The 21,723-nt window shown below is 35.5% G+C and overlaps 1 protein-coding gene across 2 annotated transcripts in view; it reads left to right on the top strand.

Annotated features, from left to right (window-relative positions):
• LOC144972317 (uncharacterized) overlaps nt 1-21,723 on the top strand; it is a 36,711-nt gene continuing 14,988 nt past the window's right edge. For both annotated transcript variants that reach the window (XR_013645340.1, XM_078913410.1), the window contains exons 1-15: nt 1-176; nt 3,422-3,474; nt 3,933-4,026; nt 4,643-4,720; nt 5,193-5,258; nt 5,820-5,924; nt 7,325-7,577; nt 9,022-9,237; nt 10,351-10,450; nt 11,120-11,231; nt 11,643-11,822; nt 12,261-12,343; nt 13,327-13,402; nt 14,327-14,431; nt 15,913-16,146. Coding sequence is in view for 1 of the 2 variants with exons in the window: in XM_078913410.1 (XP_078769536.1) it covers nt 135-176; nt 3,422-3,474; nt 3,933-4,026; nt 4,643-4,720; nt 5,193-5,258; nt 5,820-5,924; nt 7,325-7,577; nt 9,022-9,237; nt 10,351-10,450; nt 11,120-11,231; nt 11,643-11,822; nt 12,261-12,343; nt 13,327-13,402; nt 14,327-14,431; nt 15,913-16,146 (1,797 nt within the window). In the remaining variant the exon portion in view is untranslated. The remainder of the gene's footprint in view (nt 177-3,421; nt 3,475-3,932; nt 4,027-4,642; nt 4,721-5,192; nt 5,259-5,819; nt 5,925-7,324; nt 7,578-9,021; nt 9,238-10,350; nt 10,451-11,119; nt 11,232-11,642; nt 11,823-12,260; nt 12,344-13,326; nt 13,403-14,326; nt 14,432-15,912; nt 16,147-21,723) is intronic.

Below are 21,723 nucleotides of genomic sequence, written 5' to 3'. Positions count from 1 at the left end.
TGATCTGTAATTGTTTTTTTTAATTGTAGAGATTTCCAGTAGTCGATTATTCGCCGCTACCCATACTTAAATCCTCAAGGGTGTAAACAGTCCCTTACCCAAGCCAATGAGAGCCAAGCCAAACGACAAACAAAATGGCAGCCTCTGAGGATAGCCAGTTTTATGGAACTTGGAAGGTATTGTTTCTAGCTCAAATTGTAGGCATGAACAATTCTGTTCATGCATTGGGTTAATCTGCTTTTACTGAGGTTATTTCAGAAAATCACACAATCGTTACCATTTTAAAGAGAACCTTGGCTAAGGTAGTGAACGAATCTGACAATTCCCGCCTCACTGAAACTGAAGTCTGAGAGACTGGCCCTGGTTCCCAAGTCCTACCAGTCCCATGTCTAAGCCACCACGCCAACCTCCCTCACCAGTACAAGCAAGAGACAAAAAGCTCTGCTGATCCTTGTGACTATGGCTCAGTTTGCTGTTATAATATTGAGAACGCAAACTTTTCGATGAAGTTGAAGAGCAGAGCCTAGGCCTAGGACTAGGTCGGTGGGAGGCCTTCCGAATGCTCCTAGTCCTAGTCCTAGTGCTAAGAAGGGAAACAACTCAGATATTTCCTCAACTAACTCTAACCCTAAGAAAAAATAAAACCTAGTACCTTTAGCTATACCTAATAGGAAAAACAAACACCCTATCGTCCAAGCAGTTTCATATTTGCCATAATAATCAACCAGTTGATTGTGGTAGGTACTTTGGTAAAAAATTCAAATTGGATTGAGCTCAATGAAACCTATATCATTTTAAAGTGCTTTTCAACACGATTCTAATGATACCAAAATTGTGAAAATCAGATAAGCAGAAGAAAAGTTATGTTAGTTTAAAGGCTGAAAAATGGTCTTCTATTTGCCTTTGTTATTTACCGACGGACTTTGTGACCTGAAAAGTGTTGCATTTCCGGTAGTAACCACCATTTGGATTTCAAAACTGGTCTAAAATGGCCGCTAATATTTGAGTAAGGATTTTGCTGGAACGAATTTCATGGATGCGGTATACAACTTTGCCCTGAATTGAATTTTATATAAAAGTTAAGATGTTAAATAAACGAGCCAGCATGAAATTTTGATTTACCAAGTTCTAATCTTTTAATTATCCAAAGCTAAATTATACCCTATTATATCCATAATCAAAAGTTATACTAAATTGTCATTGATTTTAAAATAAACTACACCAAACGATAGAGTAATTTCTCCTGAAGAAAATAAGACATCAATCATTAAAATCCACCCATAAACAAAAAATCTATGGAACTTTTTCTGAGACCCATCACTCAAAAATAAAAAAAATCGGGTCACAGCCACTAGCCCATTTATCGGCTCCCTGCTGGAGGGCCAAATGGACGTTTACCAAAGTATCTAATTGTGGGCAATCAAAATCAAAGGAAGAAGTAGAAGAAGAACAAGAATCATTCATTCGTTGTCAATCGTGAAAAGGTTTGAGTCTACACTTGTCTGCATTTGTTTTCAATTAGGTAGCGTCAATTGCCAATCAAGCACCTTGACAATTGTCAAATCGTCAATTGCCAAGGACCGTGTCAGTTCCATCAAGTATGCATGCATGTGTAGTGTACTTTTAACTGCCACGGAGTACCTTTTAGTGTCAAGACGAAGTGATATATTGCCACAGAGTGATGTTATTATAATTAATATTAATTTAATACTCTCTTTTACTCTTCTTTCTCTCTCACACACTCTCTCTGTCATTTTCTCTCTTCCCTCTGCCATTTTTTCCTCTGTGTGAGTGTGTATTTCTCTGTCATTTCCTCCTCTCTCTCTCTCTCTCTCTCTCTCTCTCTCTCTCTCTCTCTCTCTCTCTCTCTCTCTCTCTCTCTCTCTCTCTCTCTCTCTCTCTCTCATATTTCCTCTTTTTGTCACAGACCTTGCCAGTTGGTAGATTGTCAATTATTTACTATTAACTGCCACAGATTGATCTTGTTGCACAAATGTTTTACGTTAATTGTTCCTTATTAAGACGATGTGCAGTATATTTCCTTTAAATAAAGGAAATCTTACTTTTCTTTTTTAATCTAGGACTTCATGGCAGGGATTTGCCACTTTGTCCTTGTTTTTTTTCTGCTTAATCTGAAATCAACAGAAATTGTTGTTTCGACATTATTTTAACTCATCTTGGAATTTGTGAAAAGACATAAAGATTAAAAACAAATGCCAACAAGTGTAATCCCTTCCAATCCTTTCCACAATGATTGACAAGGGATGAGTGAATGGAAGAAAGTGGAAAGTGACATGATTCGAGATTCATATTCGCGCAAATCGAGGCTGGACTGAAATCACCACATGCAGCTGAAGAGTTCCAATTTGACTCCTTGGCAGTTGATGAACAGTCAACTACCAAGGACTCACTCCTTGGCAATTGACACTTCCTTTCAATTATTATGTGTCTTCAAGAAATTCCAAGACGATTTAGAATATCAAAACGAAATTTACTGTTGTTTTTGGTTCCAAACATCAGTTTCAGCAGGGAAAAAAAGCAAACAAGAATGAGGAAATGGCAAATCCCTGTCAGGTATAAATAATGCCTGATACTGATATATTTATGTAAAACAAGTAGGTTTGGATTTCTTTTGATTTAGAGGAAAGAATATTGGGCATCGTCATAATATGGAACAATTCACATAAAAGATGTGTGCAACATCAGACCGTGGTAGTTAATAGTAAATAGTTGACGATTTATCCACTGGTCCATGACAAAAAAAGGGAGATATGATTGAGAGAGAGTTATAAGAAAAGGAGTAAATGAAAGATAGAGGAGAAACATGAGAGAGAAAGAGAAATGAGAGTACTAATATTTAATTATTACTCCATACTCTATGGCAGTAAAGAGTTGACGATTTACCAACTGGCATGGTCTGAGGCAAAAAGAGGAGAGAGAGAGAGAGAGAGAGAGAGAGAGAAAAGAAACTGAAAGCGAGAAAGAAAGAAAATTGTGTGTGTGTGTAAAAGAGAAAACGAGAGTATTATTATTATTAATAACAAGAGAGAGAGAGAGAGAGGAAAAGAAGAAGATAAAATGACAGGGATAGAAGAGTGGCAATAACATCACTTTGTGACACTAACGTTACTCGTGTGGCAGTGTGTTAATAATTATTGTTGACATACTGACACAGACCTTGCAATTGATGATTTGTCAATTGTCAAGATCCTTGGCAATGTTCTACTCTTGATCTGGAATCTATACACGACACTGGTATTTTTCTCTTCAAATATTCATATGGTGTAAATGGCAAGTCTGAATGATTCTACAGTTTCAAGTTTCAATTGTCCATTTGGTCGACCTGGATGCTGGAAGACAATCAGTAAAAATTCATCCCTTTCCTCTGTTATCACTGATATTTACAATTTCCCCTTTTCAGATAATTGAATGCGTATCTTTAGCTGGAGTTGTAGAGATTACTGGCATCGAAGGGTAAGATTTTTTCTTTCTTTCAAATTCTTAATTTATTATTTTTTTAAAAATCCATCCACTCAGATTGTATGTCTATAGAGAGATTTTACTAAATTTTTATCGAGTCAACCAACCCAGACCTCCTACTACTACTACGAAAAATTCGTAGAATTACGAACTATTAGTTCCATTTTCAGAACTTCATGAGCATCTCATAGTCATTAAAACTTATTGAAAATGAAAGTTGATGCTAGACTACATAATTTCAAGGATTTTGATTTGTCATTTATTCCTTGTGAATGTAAACTGGTGATCTATATAGTTAACTTTTGCGACTACAATTTTTATCTCTTAAAAACTACAAATTTTATAAATTTTTGAGCAGGCAGAAGTTTTGGCTATGTGTGAAATCTTTTTCGGTACAAGGGTTTTTAGATTTTGGTTTGAATTGAGCTGATTTTATATGTATTTTATTTCAGGACTGAGTTCATATTGGATGAAAATGGGGATGTGTCATGGGAGGTCCCCGATGCGGCTGAGCATTTACCGTTTTTCAACTGTGAGACTTATGAGGTAATTATCATTCAGAAATGCGTTTGAGAGTTGAGAAGTGGTAAAGTATCGTACATTTCTTACTTTTGTCTTTGTTTTTTTTAGCTTTTTCATGTATGTTTTAATGACTTATGCTAGTTAGGTAACCGAATCTGTTAAGATAAGTGGTAAGGCGCCTTAGATAAAATTATTTTTATTATTATTACTATTGTTGCTATATTGAGTTTCTTTGCATATATGCAAAGCAAAATCCTCCTATGTGTGATAGTATTTAGAAGTATTCATATTTTGTATTAAGTTATTTCGATCAGATGGTTATATTCTTTCCTAATTAATACGAGTTCAAAGATATCCAAATTGTATCCAATGTTCCAATTTAGGAGCAAATGTTCAGATTTCGTCAATGGACTATTTCCATCCAAAAACTGGTTTTCATTTTATACTTATGGTCTGACAATATTATTTATATAGCTTGCATATGCTTCAAGGAATGATATGCTTTCTTTCATTAACAGCGAACCATCTACATTTGTGGGATTCTATCAGTATTTACGATATTTAAAGGGAGAAATGTTTTTATATATTAAATTTTTAAAAATGCATTTATTTCAGTACTATCCCATTTGCTTGTTTACAGGTGTGTCCAGCTGCAGGAGGTGAACCTGCCATCCTCAAATTTACAGGGACTTATGCTGGACATATTGTGGAGTTCAGAGTAAAGTGTTGCTTTTTACCTATTAGATTCTTTTTAAAACAAACATCAGGATAGGATGGATCCCTATTTTGAAAACAATGTTTGTTTAGCAGGCCAGCGAAATTAGGTTGTGCCTTAATGTATTTAGATGTTTATAAAAGATCATAGAACGATTATAATTTAGCAATGATTTTAAAAAATCAACATTGTTTCTTGAATATTGAGTGTTTTATTTATTCGTCATCTGCAGGCACCCACTTGATTGGTGGTAATGATCGTTATTATTATTATTATTATTATTATTATTGAATGACAGCAACTCAAGCAAGTAGACTGGCGGAAAACCGTAATCTGTTTCGCAAGAAAGTTCTGGAAGCAACGCCCTACGCAGGATCAGCTGACTAGATGATGATTATTATTATTAATGTTGTATTTTTTTTCATGGGATTATTGAAATGCCTGATAAGATGATCTCTTTTGATTTATTATCCAGGTGGACATTTCAGACGATCTCATGCTATTGACCTATGAAAAATGTTGTATGCTACAATGTCAGAGGGTAAGTGTCGGATTGGTCATAGATCCTCATCTCTATATATAAAAAGAATTTAAGCAATGTATTCATATGGATTGAAAGTGAGCCTTTTCACCATTGTGGTGGGGGGGTGGGGGGGGGGGGGGGGGGGTGATGTGACCTAGTCCTTAAGGCTCTGCACTGTGACCCTAAAGGTCTTGGGTTCGAGCAACGCTTCAGGCTATTTTTTTTTTCCTTGGGCAAGAATATTAACCCCCAAGTTGCTCAATTTGGACAACATGGGTGATTCCTGTCAACATCATTCATTTTTGATTCATCATCTATGTCATTTTTTTTGTTTTTTGTTTGTTTTTTACTGTATTTTTTTTTCCAGCCATGCCTTAACCTGTCATTAAATAGTTTCAATACATAAATATATTCTATGTATTCAATACAAATGAAATAACACATATATACAATTTTATTGTTTGTAATTAAAAATGATAAAATGTTATACTTGATTCAGTAATAAGTATCATACTATTTCTATGTTTTAATGTTTTCATATGATGGAATTGTACCATTTATCCCCCTTTGATTGTCCAGGTTGCCAAGAGTTTGAAGAAAGATGAATGCACATATTCTCTACTTAGTGCCTTGGATCAGGGTTTCTTTTCAGATGTCGTCATCAAAGCCGACTCTGGGAAAGAGGTAAAGTAATTTATGTCGAGGGACTTGCAGTATGGAATCTCCACCTATGTAGATAAATCATGAACATGTTATATTCTTCATAGTGAATGTCACATTCCCACATTAAAAGTGAAAAAAAAAAGATTGAGCTTTTATATAGCGCAATTTCCACTAAACATGCTCAAAGCGCTTTACAAAGGGTCCCTGGTCAACAGCAACATTTAACATGTAGGACATGACATTATGCCTGTTAGGCGATATTACAATTTTTCGGACAAAGACAACGCTGTTAATGGCCAGGTACTCATTTTACACCTGAGTACGGTGAGAGAATGTGAGTAAAGAGCCTTTTCCAAGGACTCAACTATGAGCCGAGCGCGAGGCTCGAACCCAGGACCTTCCGATCCGAAAGCGAGTGTCATACCACTAGACCACATAGCCGCACATAAGAACAAAAGAATTAAAGATAAAATGGCCATATTGGATTTCTTTTCTGACTGTAAGGTGTAACACGGGAAGAGTTGAAATCGTCTTTATCAGATAATATTTTTGTTCTTCTTGTGCGGCAGTACGATCTAGATATGACACTTGCCTTTGGATTGGAAGGTCCAGTGAGTCCCGCTTTGTGCAGCACAAAATTGAGTACGTAGTAGAAGTCTCTTTGTTCACATTCCCTCACTGAAGTCAGGTGTAACATGTCCTGATTAAAAAATGTAATATTGCTCAACAGCATTGTGTCTCATCCTACATGTCAAGTGTTGCTGTTAATTAGGGACCACTTGTGAAGTGCTTTGAGCACGTTTAGCGGATATTACATTATATAAATGTTCAATTTCACTTTTATATTATCTGGAAATTCTGATTTTAAAAATGAAAAAAAAAACTAATGATGATTTCTTGTTGTCCGTTGCAGGTTGCTATCTATATAGTATTGTCTGTTTATTGAAAATTTTGAATTGCTTTTCCCAGCAAATTGTTTTGTTATGAGATGCATGTGATGTGTACTAATGTTTGAAATGGAAAAGCAAAATATTGCCCATTACAAGAATGAGCCCATAGTTGCGTTCAGTTGAGTTATAAAGCCTGCAGATATGTGCACTTTAGTTGCAGGGAAACTATAATGGACCTAAAAGGGCTTGCTACAAATTGATATACATTCTTTTAAAATACTTTTTAAAAAATGCAAATTTTTTGTTTTAGCTCCAGTTTCGTTTCATTGTGCTCAACATACTTCGTGATATAAATATGAAGAGATAAAAGATGTAAAGAAGTACCGGAGAATTCAAAATGATTTTTTTTTCTCTCTCTTCTGGTATTTCTTTTCATCTTCTCTCTTCTTACTCTCATCAATACAAATACCCACTTCATTTACATATCCCCTCAAATTAGGAGTTTCTCGATTTTCTAATACTTCATTTCAGTTCAAAGTTCACTCTCTAATCCTGCATCTGAGTGCACCAGAGCTGGACTGGAAGGCAGAGGTGCCACCCCTGACCGGCCTTCCAGAGGATGTTCTCAGTTTGAGTCTGTACTTCCTGTATGCCGAGTGCCTGCCCCGAGGTCTGAGTGAAGCGACGGCTCAGCGGTGTGCCAAGATGGTTGGGAAGATGCCAGGCTTCAGTAGATTGGGGCAGATGTGCCAGACCTTTCTAGAAAACACAGCTCTCACTCAGCGTAGGTTTTATGCTAAATTATTTATTAGCCATTGTTTGACTCTTATTTATTCTTTTAGACTTGTCAGTCAGTATGAAATTGTCCATGGTGGGCAGAGAGGTCACTTGCAGTGTCTTTTATACCCCATATCTGATTTTCTTTTTCCATGTTGTTCTCTGTCTTTGTTCTCGATGGAGACTGCTCATTTATTTATATTTTTCCCTGGTCCTGGTGGGGATCCTAACCTGGGAGTGAACCAGTGAAATGTATAGTACCTTTTTTTTTTCTCGGAGAGATGGTATTTTTGTTATTCCCTATTTGTATCAGTCCTCTTTTCTGATTTAAAAAAAAAAAATTTTTTTTTTGGTGCTTTTAACTTTAGATCTACACGTTTTCCGTGATCATCTTCCTTTTTAGGGTCCTGATAGCTCAGTTAATAGAGCACTCGCTTCACACACAAAGGGACCAAGATTGATAACGAGATTTTTTTCTGACCCCCTGGCCACCCAGCTGTGAATGGGTAACTGAGTCTGTTAGATTTGGTGGAAAGTACTTTGCGACAGACTAGCGTCCTATCCAAAGGATAGCAAGCAATTGCTATCGTCTGTTTCACTCTATAGAAACCGGGATAAACTCCGGCTCCATGGGCCCAATGGCTCTGAAGGATCACTTTTTTTTTCTTCTTTATAATGGTGCTGAAATGACCTGAAAGTTTTGTAAGTGCCGTAAATCCTTAAAATATAAAACACTGGTAGGAAATTGTATATTTTTTAAAAATGATGTTCTAAAATATGTAAATATGAGAAAATTTACAGGGCCTATCAAAAAGTAACATTTGTTTTTGATATTGATAATTTCACCTGTAATTTGGCTCCTTCAAGGGATGAGGGATGATTTATATTTGTGACAAGACTGGTCTGGAGCTATCAAAGGATGTTTGGTTTTTGCCAGATTTATCCTGGATGTTGTCATATTTATTGATAAAATAGATTTTGTATCGTTGTCTTTCTTAAAATAATAGTTTTTAAAATATCAATAGGATTGGTCTATTCTGGGGTAATAGGTGTAAAAGGGAAGTCAACCATTGGATATTGATTGACAAGTCTGTTCAAACTAGAGAACAAGTGTAAAAATATTTAATAGAAAATTTAGACTGTCTGCATGTAAGGAAATGACTCTTGCATGTTCCTGGATTGAGTTTTTGATCAGTAATTTAAAAGAAGGAATAGGCAAATGGATAGTATAGCTCTAAATCTAGATAGTCCAAACTCACTGCCATTTTGGGTCATGATGGAAGTGCGATTTGGGGTGTCCCTTTTTAGCTCTTTTAAATGTTGACCGTAATGGATTTACAAAGCATCATAATTAGTAACAGTAATTTGGTCATTGACGATTTGAATAGAAAATTTAAGTCTTGTTTTCTCAATCATCTCACTTTTACCCAATTTTTTCCACTCATTTTCAGAGATCAAATCCTTGATATCAGATATGCACAAATGTACAGATCGCATTAACAACCTCTTTGGCGGACGTTCTATAGATGAAAACAGCACAGGTGGTGATGATGAAGATGAGGACGATGACGACGATGAGAGGGTGGTGATTTTAGAAGGCACAGTATGGGCAAATCCAGCCAAGCTGTGTTATACTGTCAGGCAGGCGATGAGGGAGGAGGCTCTAGGTAAATATTTTGATGAGAATGCCAAGGTTCCCAATTTTCTGTATATTTACGGAATTCAATATATTATAGATAAACCCTCAGTATATTTTCCAATCACCTGTTAAACGGAAAATTCAGCACTCAGAAATGGGTCCCTCAATGCGTTTGTGTCAAAGTTCAGTCAATTTTTGCCTCCTTAATTGGCAACCCTGGAGTACACTTTTTGTATTCTGTAATTTATAAATACTAGTGGAAAACCTGCAATATTTATGGAGAAAAAAGGCTATTACGAACATGTACTCATCTTTTTTATGCCGTTGTATTGTGTAAATTAACAAAGATTGAGACGAAATCTTTTGAGCCATCAATGATCATAAACAGGGGGGGGAATTGTTCAGGTCTTGTGCGTCTCCTGATCGCTGAAAGAATTAGGTTGAGTTAAGGAAGTTAAGGTTGAGTAATAAAGGTAGGTGTGCACAAATGAATCTGGCAATGGGTTGTCAAATGACCAATCAGAATGGGTACCGTCATTATGCCCTATCTGAATGGGTACCGTCATTATGCCCTATCTGAATGGGTACCGTCATTATGCCCTATCAGATTTAGAAATAAAAATTATTTGAATCAAAGGGGGTTAGAATTACCCTTAATTTAAAAAAATAATATTAGTCCTCTATGTCAATCTGTGAAAAAAAAAAAATTATAATTTTTAGATTTGCCAGTGGTATTTCTGTGCTGGTTGGCAAAAATTTAACTTGCGCTGTACTGCTCAAAAAGTTTTTAATACTTCTTGCACTGATGAGTGGCCTTCTCTAGTGTTATCATAGATTGATGTACACTATGCTTTTTACACTTTATATGCTTTCTAATTCTTCCTACTCACTTTTTCATTATCTAACTACTAACTTTGGCAAGTCTGCTTTCTGTCCTTGTTCTTCAGTGAGTCGGCTAGGGACCTTTATAAGAGGGACATTTACAGATGTGGGTGGCAATTTTTCTGTGAGGGATGATTAATTTTTTTTCCTGTATATATTTTTATGTTGAAGGGCTTTAAAATAGATAAAAAATGATTACTTGAAAAAGATATTCATTGTTGAAACTGGTTGATCTGAACTCGTTCTTTGTTTCTTACAGCCACAGCCAAGCTAGTGATTTTATGTGACCTTTTTGCCAAGAGAAAACATGAGTTGTCTCGGGAAGAGAGACACGAAATTATGAAATACATCAAGTCCAGGTAAGGGTCTCATGGTGGAATAGGTTGTGATGACATCTCAGTTATTACCTTTGGAATATGTATTAAGAATAGTAAAAAGTCCTTCAGCGCCATTTGCCTATTGGGCCGGAGTTTATCCCGGTGGATGGTTCTGTGTATTTTTATTAATAAGTCTATTAGAAAAAATTAGTAAAGACATTGTTTAATTTTTAATCGAATTAATGGAAAATATGTAAAACAGCGCCTCATTTGCTTGATCATCAGACTAAAAACTTTTTTACCCACAATTGAGTAATGTGATCAGTTCATGACAAATTGGACAGCTTTGAGTATGTTTTTATATTAAAGTGTTTGGTTTTATACAGGTTGGGGTAATTAGATGACAAGAAATGGATACTTAAATGATTTTAAAGTGTCAATGAGAATAATGATGTCATAGTCATAAAATGCTCTGTTGTATCGTTGAACGATTTAGACCAAAAAAAAAAATAATTGAAGTTTCTTTTTCTTTAATTTTATTTTCTAATATTTTTCCTTTTCTTCATCCATTTTTATTCTCTTCATTGCTTTATGTTTATATTTATCTTCCGCAGTGTTTCCATTGTAGTCTCTTATTTTGACTGTAATGATTCTTATTTCGAGCCTTCAGATCTTTTGAGTAATAGTAAGTATTTCATTTTCAATCATCAGAATCCCAATCTTCTTGAAACAACTGGTAACCCTTCTCAAAGCCATAAAGACGCATTTGCAATCTTTGACGCAACAGCAGAGGAATAACATTGCCTCTTACCTTGTCCCGGAGGTAATTTGTTTGGTGACCCCGGAAACCCCTCGGCTTGTTCTCAAATGATGAATTCTCAGATAATTATATCATATAGCATTATTATTATTATTAGTAGGCCTATATAACATAAGTTTATTTTACATATATAAAAGGGTGTATCTATCATTATTTTTGTTTGCTTTAGTATTACTGAAATTTGACCATTAATTACTGATGAATTTTGTATTTCTTACTGAATTTGACATTTTCAAGTAGGCAGGTATGCTGCCAGATCTTTTTATATTTTTTTCAAACTGAGGTCCAGTCGTCTTTGTTAAAATATTTTAAAGAAGAGATTTATATTATATATATATTCATTGGTAAAGTGGCTTTTTCATCAAGGAGAGTGTTTGTAATTTCATGAGTCTGCTTTCCTTTGTTTTTATACAGATGGAGACCATTTTAGATATCATGTTCCGATTTGCCAATGAGACAAAGGCTGTGCTGGAGCAAGCCATCAGTGTTAGTCATGACAAGCTCTTTGGTAAGGGAGGGGAGAAAACAGACAACAACAACAAGGGAAACAAGAAGAGTTCAGGGGGGTTTATTCTTGGAAGAACGCTTAGACATGTAAGTGGGTTTTTTTTTTTTCATCTTTTTGAAAAAATGTTTTTTTCCTTTCCTGATGCATTTTATGTAATTAATGTTTCACTCTTTATATGATGACATGTGATAAAGAATGTTTTCCATATAATACTGTTGTCATATATTGGATAGACATTTACTACGCTCTCAAAGTAGGTTTTTGGTTTTATTGTTAAAACTCTCTCGAGTTCATTATAGTTGAAATTGAGCAAATTTATTCCATTTTCCATTCATATGAACTCTAGAGAGTTAATTATTCCAATTTTGTTAAAGTTAATAAAAGCATGCACCGTGTATTAAATTCTAATAGCCAGTAGAAATATAATTTTTGATTGATTTTCCGGATTTGTTTAAGACAAGCCACTGATGCTTTGTCATTGCTTCTAAATGATTTTTTTTTTTTTTCCCCTCTTGAAATTTTAGGCCTTACATGTAAAAGAATTAAAGAAGCTGAAACATTTTCACGAGAGAACGACTGCAAGTTTTAATCTTCTACGCCAAAAAAGGTTTGTTGGTCCTGACATTTTTTTCTTCCGTATTTTTCAAAGTTAAATCGTTATTTTTAGAAGGCTTCTAAGCCTTTTAAAAAAAAACTTTAGACGGTTAAGTGTATGGTTGGAGTTGAAGCTCGCTCTTTGCTCTCCATGAGAATAATACAGTGAACTGATGTCTGCTGTCACTCACTCTAACCACGATTATAACATTGCTAGTATCATCTAACTGCCCATTATCAGAATTAACGCTAGGTTATCGTTTTTGCTTTGCATTAAAAAAAAAAAAAATCGTACTCATTTTGGCTCTCCATTGTAAACACCTTCATGGGGTGGCAATATACAAATACCTCTGGATCTTGATTGCTATAAATACATACCAGAGCTGCCAACCTACTGCAAAAAATGCGGAATTGTACGCATTTTCAGTGATTGTACGCTTGTACACATTTCCCCAAGATTGTACCCATTTTCAGTGTGCAGAGTCACTTCAGTTTTCTTTAGTTGTAATTCATATTATTACTAGCCTTGAGAAACCTTGGTGACCAAGTGGATATTCATATATTTTTTGACCAATTATGATCTTCATGGTGGGAGGTAGAATTCTGAAAGGATTGGATTATAGTCTTGGGAACATCATTGTTGCTGCAATTGAGCTTGTGTGGTGTGACTTTATGTAATTATATCTTCTTAGTTTCACAATGGTTATTTTCCGTCGATTTCAGGATTGTACACATTTATATGAAATCTCCCCCCTTTTGAGGTCCCATTGTACACATTCTCATCAGATGGGGTTGGCAGCTCTGACATACATATTTCTCTTGTCCTGTATTGAGCCAATTTCTGTATTTTAAAATTTTTTTCTCCTTTAGATTTGGATTTCTTTACTCATATTTAAAAAAAAAGAAAAAGTGGTGAATTCAATCGTAATTATTGTAAGAGATAATGATTTTACCAAATAAATTCCTATTTGATATTTATTTACTTTCACATCTCAGGGATGATTTCAACATGAAAAGTGAAGCAGGCAAAGTACGGAATGTGTCTCAAGCCTTGGTGCATTTATCAGACGAGGTAGGTTGGGATTACTTGTATTTTTTTCTTACAGAACAATGGTATGTACGTTTGTGGTATAGATGGTATGAAATTGGTGTCACTCAGCTCTTTGTTATTGTTTTTAACCAGCCATTTTTATGATTATTTCTTATTGAATTTTATCATTCAGACTTTAAACGTTCAGTATTACAAATAGTTTTGTGTGGTGGTTTGTGGATGTTGTGAGTATTTTATCTAAATGCACAGCATCAATAGAAAAGGCAAGTGTTTTACTAATTATTTTTATGATTGTTTTGACGAATGGAGTTGTGTGGTTGTTTTCAATCACTGTTGTTGTATTTGACACTGGGTTGGGTTACAAAGTGGAGTTGGGAATTTACAGTATTTGTACATATTTAAATTAAAAGTGTCGAAGGGCGATATTGAACTTTTTTTATTGAAACCAGGATTTCACTATGATCTGTCCACTTATAAATAAATGATAATAAATAATAAATTCTCTTTATTCATCCTCAAGGGAAAATTTGTCTTTAGGGTCTATTCCAAGGGAGGACTGGAATAACCCAGGCATCAGCTGCAGTGCAGCGCTGCAAATGAGCTAAGGCGAGGTTACTTGCTCAAGGCCAGAAATGAAGCGGGTAGTCGAACTCAGTACCTTTTGGGTACAAAGCAAAGACCGTACCACTGAGCCACGCTGCCCCATAATAGCAGTTATAACTGCTGAATTAACCATTTTCAACATTATTGCTAATTGACATGAATGTGCCTTTCTTGACTCTTTGAAAATGGAAAGGTATCATTTGTGTTCGACCTGCAGACTTGCCAAATCTCCCAACATCATTCATCATCACCATAATTATTATAAACATCATCACCACCACCATAGCCATCATCATCATCATCGGCGTATTTTCATGTTTCTTCTATTCAACATCTTCCCAGTTCCCATTCTTCATGATGCGTTTGAAAGAAATCACGGCTGCCCTGGATGACAAAGTCACTTGGAAGGAATGGAAGTATCTTTTCAAAATGGCCACAGCCAAAGTGGTGAGTGCGTGTTGGTCGATCTTAGCTTCAGCTTGCTTTCTCTCTTTCTCTCTCTGGGTGGGGTTCCTGACCTCCCATAGTGGGCAGGGAGGCACATATTGTGTTTTCTATCCCCCTATATCTGTTTTCCAGCATTCTTTCTGTCTTTGTCTTGGAATGAGTCATGAGGTTACTTGGTATTGTCCTGGTTGTGGCCAGATACCCTGGCTGGGAGGGAAACAGTCGAATGTTTGTTAGAGTTTTGGGAGATGCTATTATTTTTGTCTTGTAAATCATCTCTCTGTTCTGCATTGTATTTTTTTCCCTTTTACATATGTATGATTTGTAAACAATTGAGTGTGTTCCTCTTGGTGGGGACCTGTGCTTGTGTCTGGATGAGACATTTAGTGATCTCAAACCAAGTACTTTGATAGTGTGCTCTTGGAATCTATATCTGCTTCCTATCTGAACCAATTCCCCTTTTTGTCTTTCCTTTTCTTGGGTGCTTTAATTGTAATTCACAAACTTTTTACAATCCTGTTTTCTTCCTTTTTACTGGTGCTGATATGACCTAAATGTGTTGCAAGCGCCGTAAAACCCTTAAAAACAAACAAAAAACAACCCCAAAACAATCTGTTTCTCTCTCCAACAATGAAACACACTGAATGAGATACTGAAGACGGATGAGAGGATGCATTGTTAAGGCATCTCTCATTCGTCTTTAGTAGTTGTCCTACAGAGCCATTGGTCCCTTGAGCTGGAGTTTATCACGGTTTCTATAGCGTGAAACTGAAAATTGCTTGCCATCCTTTGGATAGGATGCTAGTCTTTTGCAAATTACTTTCTGCCAGATCTATAACTGTAAGACCCAGCTACAGGGCATGAGGATCAGAGAAAAATCTCGACTGCACCCCTTTACATGTGAAGCGAGTGCTCTACCAACTTAGCTATTGGGACCCCCAATTCGTCTTTAGTGCTTCATTCATTTTGTTTTGTTGAAAAAAGAGGAAATCTGAAACGTCTGCATCATTTTTTCATTGTTATTTGTCCTTAAGTGGGCTGTTTTCACGTCATAGCCCATTGGATCAGGTGTGTGAATGTGTACCTGGCAACAGGTAGTTATGGATATTGTAAGATTGTCAGCAAAAAAAAAAAATGCCTAACAGGGGACATGTACTCTATGTAATGGAAATATTGTTACATGAGGCCTGTTGGGGGAATTAATGATTCATTGTGAAGTGTATTGAGCAGGATAAAGCTGTGGAATTGTTTATATTTGTTTAACGTTTTTTATTTATATTATTTAAAAAAATGCTATTTATTCATATTATTTTATAATATTTTGTCCTATGTTATTTATTAATGTTATTTATATTATTTTTTAAAAAAAATTGTCCTATGTTATTTATTAATGTTATTTATTCATATTATGTTTAAAAATTTTGTCCTATGTTATTTATTAATGTTATTTATTCATATTATGTTTAAAAATTTTGTCCTAGTCGTGGTCTCTAGCTAAAGTCATCACCAACAAAGACACGCTTCAACCAATGATAGAGGAAATATGTGGCATTGTTCGTAGTGAGGAGTTTGACTCCTCTTTAGTGGCGCTGGGCCTGAAATCACCATCTCAAGATTCCACAACTAAGTCTTCTTCCGCTCTCTCAGGTAGTGAGAATGCATCGTCATTGAAAATGTCCAATGACGGGGATCACAATACAACTAAGTATGCTCAGGTAACAATGCCTTGCTTCGTGGCTTTTGAAATCTCTCTCATCCATCTTTTCTCGTCTCTCTCTGTCTCTCTCTCTCTGTCTCTCTCTCTCTCTGTGTCTCTCTCTCTCTCTCTCTCTCTCTCACTCCCCCCTCTCTCTCTTTTTCTCTCTCTTTCACTCCCCCCCCCCCTCTCTCTCTCTCTCACAGCCGTTTACTGCTTTCACTTTAGTTCGACAGGTAAATTTTGCCGTATGCTAGTTCATAACAGATGGTGAGTCACGGCCTGTGCCGAAAGGGCGACTGAGCAATTTTTCCTATTTTGATGATTTTTTTCTCAAGTTCAAAGTGGCGTAGTAAAGATGTTATTAGATGTTGCAATAAGATATTTTAGAGTCATAACTAGTGATCTACATACTTTTATTTGATCAGGGTGTCCAGGGAAGTCGGAAAGTCGGAAATTGGTCGGAAATTTCATACTTGGTAGGAAATGTCGGAAATAATGAGATCGAGGGTGAAATTTTCCTCAAAATGAGAAAAATTAGAAATTTCTCACCTAAAATGCGATACTAAAAATGTACGAAGGAGGACGGCTGGGCACAAATTAATTATTTGGATTTGCTGTGCCGACTACTTCCGATACTCGTAATCGATACAATTAATTCACTATAGAACAGTAAAGGAAGGTGCCCCAAACGTAAACAAAGGTCGAGAAGCACGTGGCAAACCACATGTTCCTGTCTTGACAGCTCACGTTCCAATGTAAATAATAGAAAAAAATAACCTTTAAAATTTGGCTGTTAGGTGGCAAAAGAAACACATATTCATAAATACTCGATCATGCATCAAATAATGTCTAGATATGGATATTTTATGGAACAAAAGGTAAAATTTTCTAAAATTTATCAAAAGTTACAGTCTATCTATTTTTAGACCAGAGCAAATTACTCCGCTGGTGTGAACAAAACGAGAATTATTCGGAGCCTGGTTTTCATAATAATTTAGCCTTATAATATTATTTCTGCAACTGTTAGATTTTATGTAAACATATTTTCAATACTGAAAGTGTATTGCCTACAACTCAAACTACAAAATTGGGAGACCTATATTGTGCGTAAATTTTTCCGGTCCCTAACGGAAATCACTAGCAACTTGTTGTTGTTTACGTTTCGGGCACCTTCCTTTACTGTTCTATTAATTGTCACTTCAATATAGAGTATCGATGTTAGCTTGTATATTTTCCACTATTTAATAATAGTTTGCCCAACCTCGCCCAAGCCTATTTGACTTCTGTTTAAAATGTGGAGTGCACTCCTTGCTGGTTCTTTCATTCGTTTTCAGCATCTTGAAGATGAGACCTTAGTCTGATTGTCATTTTGGCCCCTATTCTCGATTGAGTTTTTGTGTGGAATTTAATTGAGATATTTTGTGACATTTAATTAATTTTTTCAAATTAATTGGCGATATTATTTGTGTCAGTGATATGTGTAGTATAGTCTAGGTTAGATTTTAAACTATTGTTATAATCATAGACTTATATTCTTAGAGATTAGATAAGTATCTCTAAATAGATCTACAATTCTGTTGCCTGGATTCTGGACCACGTGTGTCTCAAAAGTGACTTAATTTTAACCAAGTGTGTGATTCATAGACTTCAACAATGGGGAAGTGTAAATTTAATCCTGATTGGCTTAAAGATTCTAAGTATGCTGACTGGTTAGTGTCTGTTAAGGCGGATAGCAACAAATTTTCATGCTGTCTTTGCAATCAAGTATTTGTGATAGGACAGTCTGGTATTAAAGCTCTAGACAGCCATATGGCATCTAACAAACATAAAAAAAACCATCTAAGTAAAAGTGGATCAAAATCCATTCTCTCTTACACGTCCGCACCAGCTATTCCTTCATCTACACCCCACTCAAACTCCTCTCTGCAATCCACGCTAACTAAAAAAGTAGTTAACGACGTGCTTGCCTCTGAAATTTTATGGACCATTCATATAATTTCGTCACACAATAGTGCTCGCAGCTCAGATGACATTGGATGCTTATTTACAAAAATGTTTCCAGACTCCGAAATTGCCAAGAAATTTAAATGCTCCAGAACAAAACTTGGTTATTTGTCTGTCTATGATATTGCCCCAGCAATTAAAAACAGTATCATGTCACATATTAAAAATGCTGAGAAATTTGTTATTATGTTTGATGAAAGTCTCAATCAGGATCTCCAAAAAAAAAACAACTGGACGTGCATCTACGCTTTCTTGATGTTAATGGGCAAGTTCAATCAAAATACATTGACTCTTACTTTTTGGGCCACGCAACTGCATCAGACATACTTCAACAGCTGTCCATTGTTATCGACGAACTTGGCTGTCATAAACTTGTCCAATTGTCCATGGATGGCCCCAATGTAAATTGGAAAGTTTTTAAGGATCTCTCTGCAACTCTTCAAGAGAAAGCTGCACACACTCTGTTGAATATAGGATCATGTGGTCTCCATACACTACATAATAGTTTTAAGGATGGTGTATCTGAATCAGGCTGGGACTTATCAAATTATCTCAAATCTTTATATTATCTTTTCCATGATTCTCCAGCCAGACGTGAAGATTTCATCTCTACCAGTGATTTGTATATTCTCCCTCTAAAATTTTGTGGTCACAGGTGGCTAGAAAATGTTCCAGCAGCAGAGAGAGCCATTGCATTATTTCCTTCTGTTTCTAGGTACCTTGCTACTGTTAAAAAAAGGAAAGAGTGTGAGCCTTCATGTAAAAGTTTTAAGGTTGTGTCTGAACAATTAGGTGACAAGCTTCTGTTAGCAAAACTACATAGCTTTGTATTTGTTGCAAACATTTTGAGACCATTTCTAGTCAAGTTTCAAAGTGAGGAACCCTTGGTGCCCTTCTTGTGTAAAGAACTGTTCATCATTGTGAAGCGACTCTACAGTCTGATACTTAAACCAGATTTTCTGATTTCCTTGGTGTCTCCATCAGACCTACCTCTGCCAAAGGACATTGATGCTTCTCAGTATAAGCCTCACAGGAAAATTGATGTTGGGTACCAGGCTGAACAAATTCTTTTGAAAAAGAAGGAAAGTAAACATGTCTCTGACCTTCGCCTTATGGAGTTCAAGATGGCTTTTCAGAAATTGGTGAAGGCATGCATCACAAAAATGATTAAGAAGAGCCCACTAAAATACCCATTTGCTGTCGACCTATCTTGTTTTGACCCCTGCACAATATCCTCAGATGGATTTAAAGCTAGAGAGATGTTCAGGAGAACTGTTCACCACATGCAGCAATGTGGCTGGGTAGATGCTAGGGATGTTGATGATGCTGTGTACCAGTTCACTACACTGGAGGATAATGTCAAGGCCAATCCATATTTATCAACAGAGAGGCTAGATGAGTACTATCACCAACATGGAGGATTGCATGGTCTACCAGAGTTAAGAAAAATTTTGAATATCGTTCTCATTTTGAGTCATGGGAATTCACAAGTAGAGAGAGGCTTCTCCATAAATAAGGAAGTTACGGTTGAAAACCTTATGGAGGAGACTTTAGTTGCAAGGAGAATAATTTGTCAACACGTTCAAGGGAAAACGGTGGCTGATATTTCTATTACCAAGGACATGCTCACTTCATGTAGCAGAGCATGGCATCGATATTCAGAGGCTTTGGCCGCAAAGAACAGAGCTGTCCAAGATTCAGAGGAATAAAAGAAAGAGAGAGATGGATGAGATAGAGGAGTTGAAGAGTAAGAAAAGAAGGCTGGAACTAGACATTGACCTGCTACTGAGGAGGGCGGATGATCTCAACGAAAAGGCTGAAACTGCTGGTCCAAAGGCAGCACATGACTTAATAGTCCAGAGCAATGCCCTGAGACGTGATTCCAAGGGAAAAAAAGAAGCCTTGTCTGTTCTTTCTTCTCAAATAAGTGAGAAAGAGGAGCACTTCAAAACTCTTTAGGGTGGATGAAAGTGACTTGTATATATTGTAAATATTTGGTATTATTTTTGTTCTGTTTTAGTGTACATAGTTATTTTTACAATATTTGATTAACGATAGAGCAGTGTATAATATATTAGTCGCTAGTGGCCATTCTTCTGTGGAAGTCAACATATGCTAGACCCCAAGCTTTAATAACAGTAACAGATGTGGATACACATACAGGTATAGTAGTAGTGCCTTTTTATATACTTTATTTGTTGTGTAAGGCCTATTTTTAGTAGGATTTACTTTTTTAAGCGTATAGAACACTGTGCGGATGGCAAGAATTGATAAAATACCTGGTAGGAAATTTCACCACTTGGTAGGAAATTTTAAGGCTAGATTTCCCTGGACACCCTGTTGATATAATTTTAGTAGATCATTTGGGATTAGATTTTATAGGAAATAACCATAAAAAATGGGTCAGAAATTTTAATTACTTGAAACGATATAATCAAAAATTATATAGTTATCTGAGTTTATACAAATAAATGAGAAATACTTCAATAATCATCAGTATTCACAGAGTAGAAATATATAATCAAAGTCGTTTTGTAATGAAGCATTGTTGAGATATCCGCTCACCTGTACAGCAATATCCTTTTTGACAGCAATAAAAAAATGCGTAATCACCGTTTGTTGATCAAATGATCAAAACGAACTGATTTTAGTAATGGCAATTGACAATTCTTAGGAAAAGATATGTTATATACATTCCTTTGACGTTTGTATAGATCTAAACTATATAATAATAATAATAAATAATAATAATAATAATAATAATAATAATAATATAATAATAATAATAATAATAAATAATGACGATAATAATATAATAATATTATAATAATATAATAATAATTATAATAATAATAATAATAATAATAATAATAATAATAATAATAATAATAATAAATAATAATAATAATAATAATAATAATAATAAATAATAATATAATAATAATGATGATGATGATGATGATGATGATGATGATGATGATGATGATGATGATGATGATGATATCATCATCATCATTTTCATGAAAATAATATAGTGGCTATCACTTAAACGCCTAATTTTGGTAAAACGCAATAATGTCTCTTTAAAATATCGTTCTAAATGCCCGTTTAAAAAAAAAATTGGAATTCGCCTTTATATGTCCACTCTGACAGAAAGGAAATTAAAAAAAAGAAAGAAAGAAAGAATAAAGAATTTTACTGAATCATTTGCGGCCAAAGAATTGACTAATCACCTGTTTCCGAGAGTTTTATCTTCCCAACGCCCCAAATTACTATCAATTCATTCAATATATTTTACTCCTCCCCACTCCACGCTCTCCGGCAATTTCCTTTCATGTCCCTTAAACTGCTTTCTTTTCACGGAGCGTCCAATCAACTTTTTACAATTGCCCATTTCCAATTGGCTGCTGAATAAGGACAATTCTAATTTCAATTTTCCACCACTCGGTCATCAGCAAAGTCAAGAAAGCTCCTCCTACTCAAATCACACATACCCACGAATATGATAGGCCTTGTAGACCAGTCACTGGTCTTTGATGTTACACAACCATCCGCCAGCTTTGATCACATCGCTTTTGATGATGTCACT

Source organism: Berghia stephanieae, chromosome 5, assembly GCF_034508935.2.
Source record: "Berghia stephanieae isolate SIO BIC M18660-M18661 chromosome 5, UCSD_Bste_1.3, whole genome shotgun sequence".
Taxonomy (NCBI): domain Eukaryota; kingdom Metazoa; phylum Mollusca; class Gastropoda; order Nudibranchia; family Aeolidiidae; genus Berghia; species Berghia stephanieae.
This window is presented reverse-complemented; position numbering and strand designations above follow the sequence as displayed.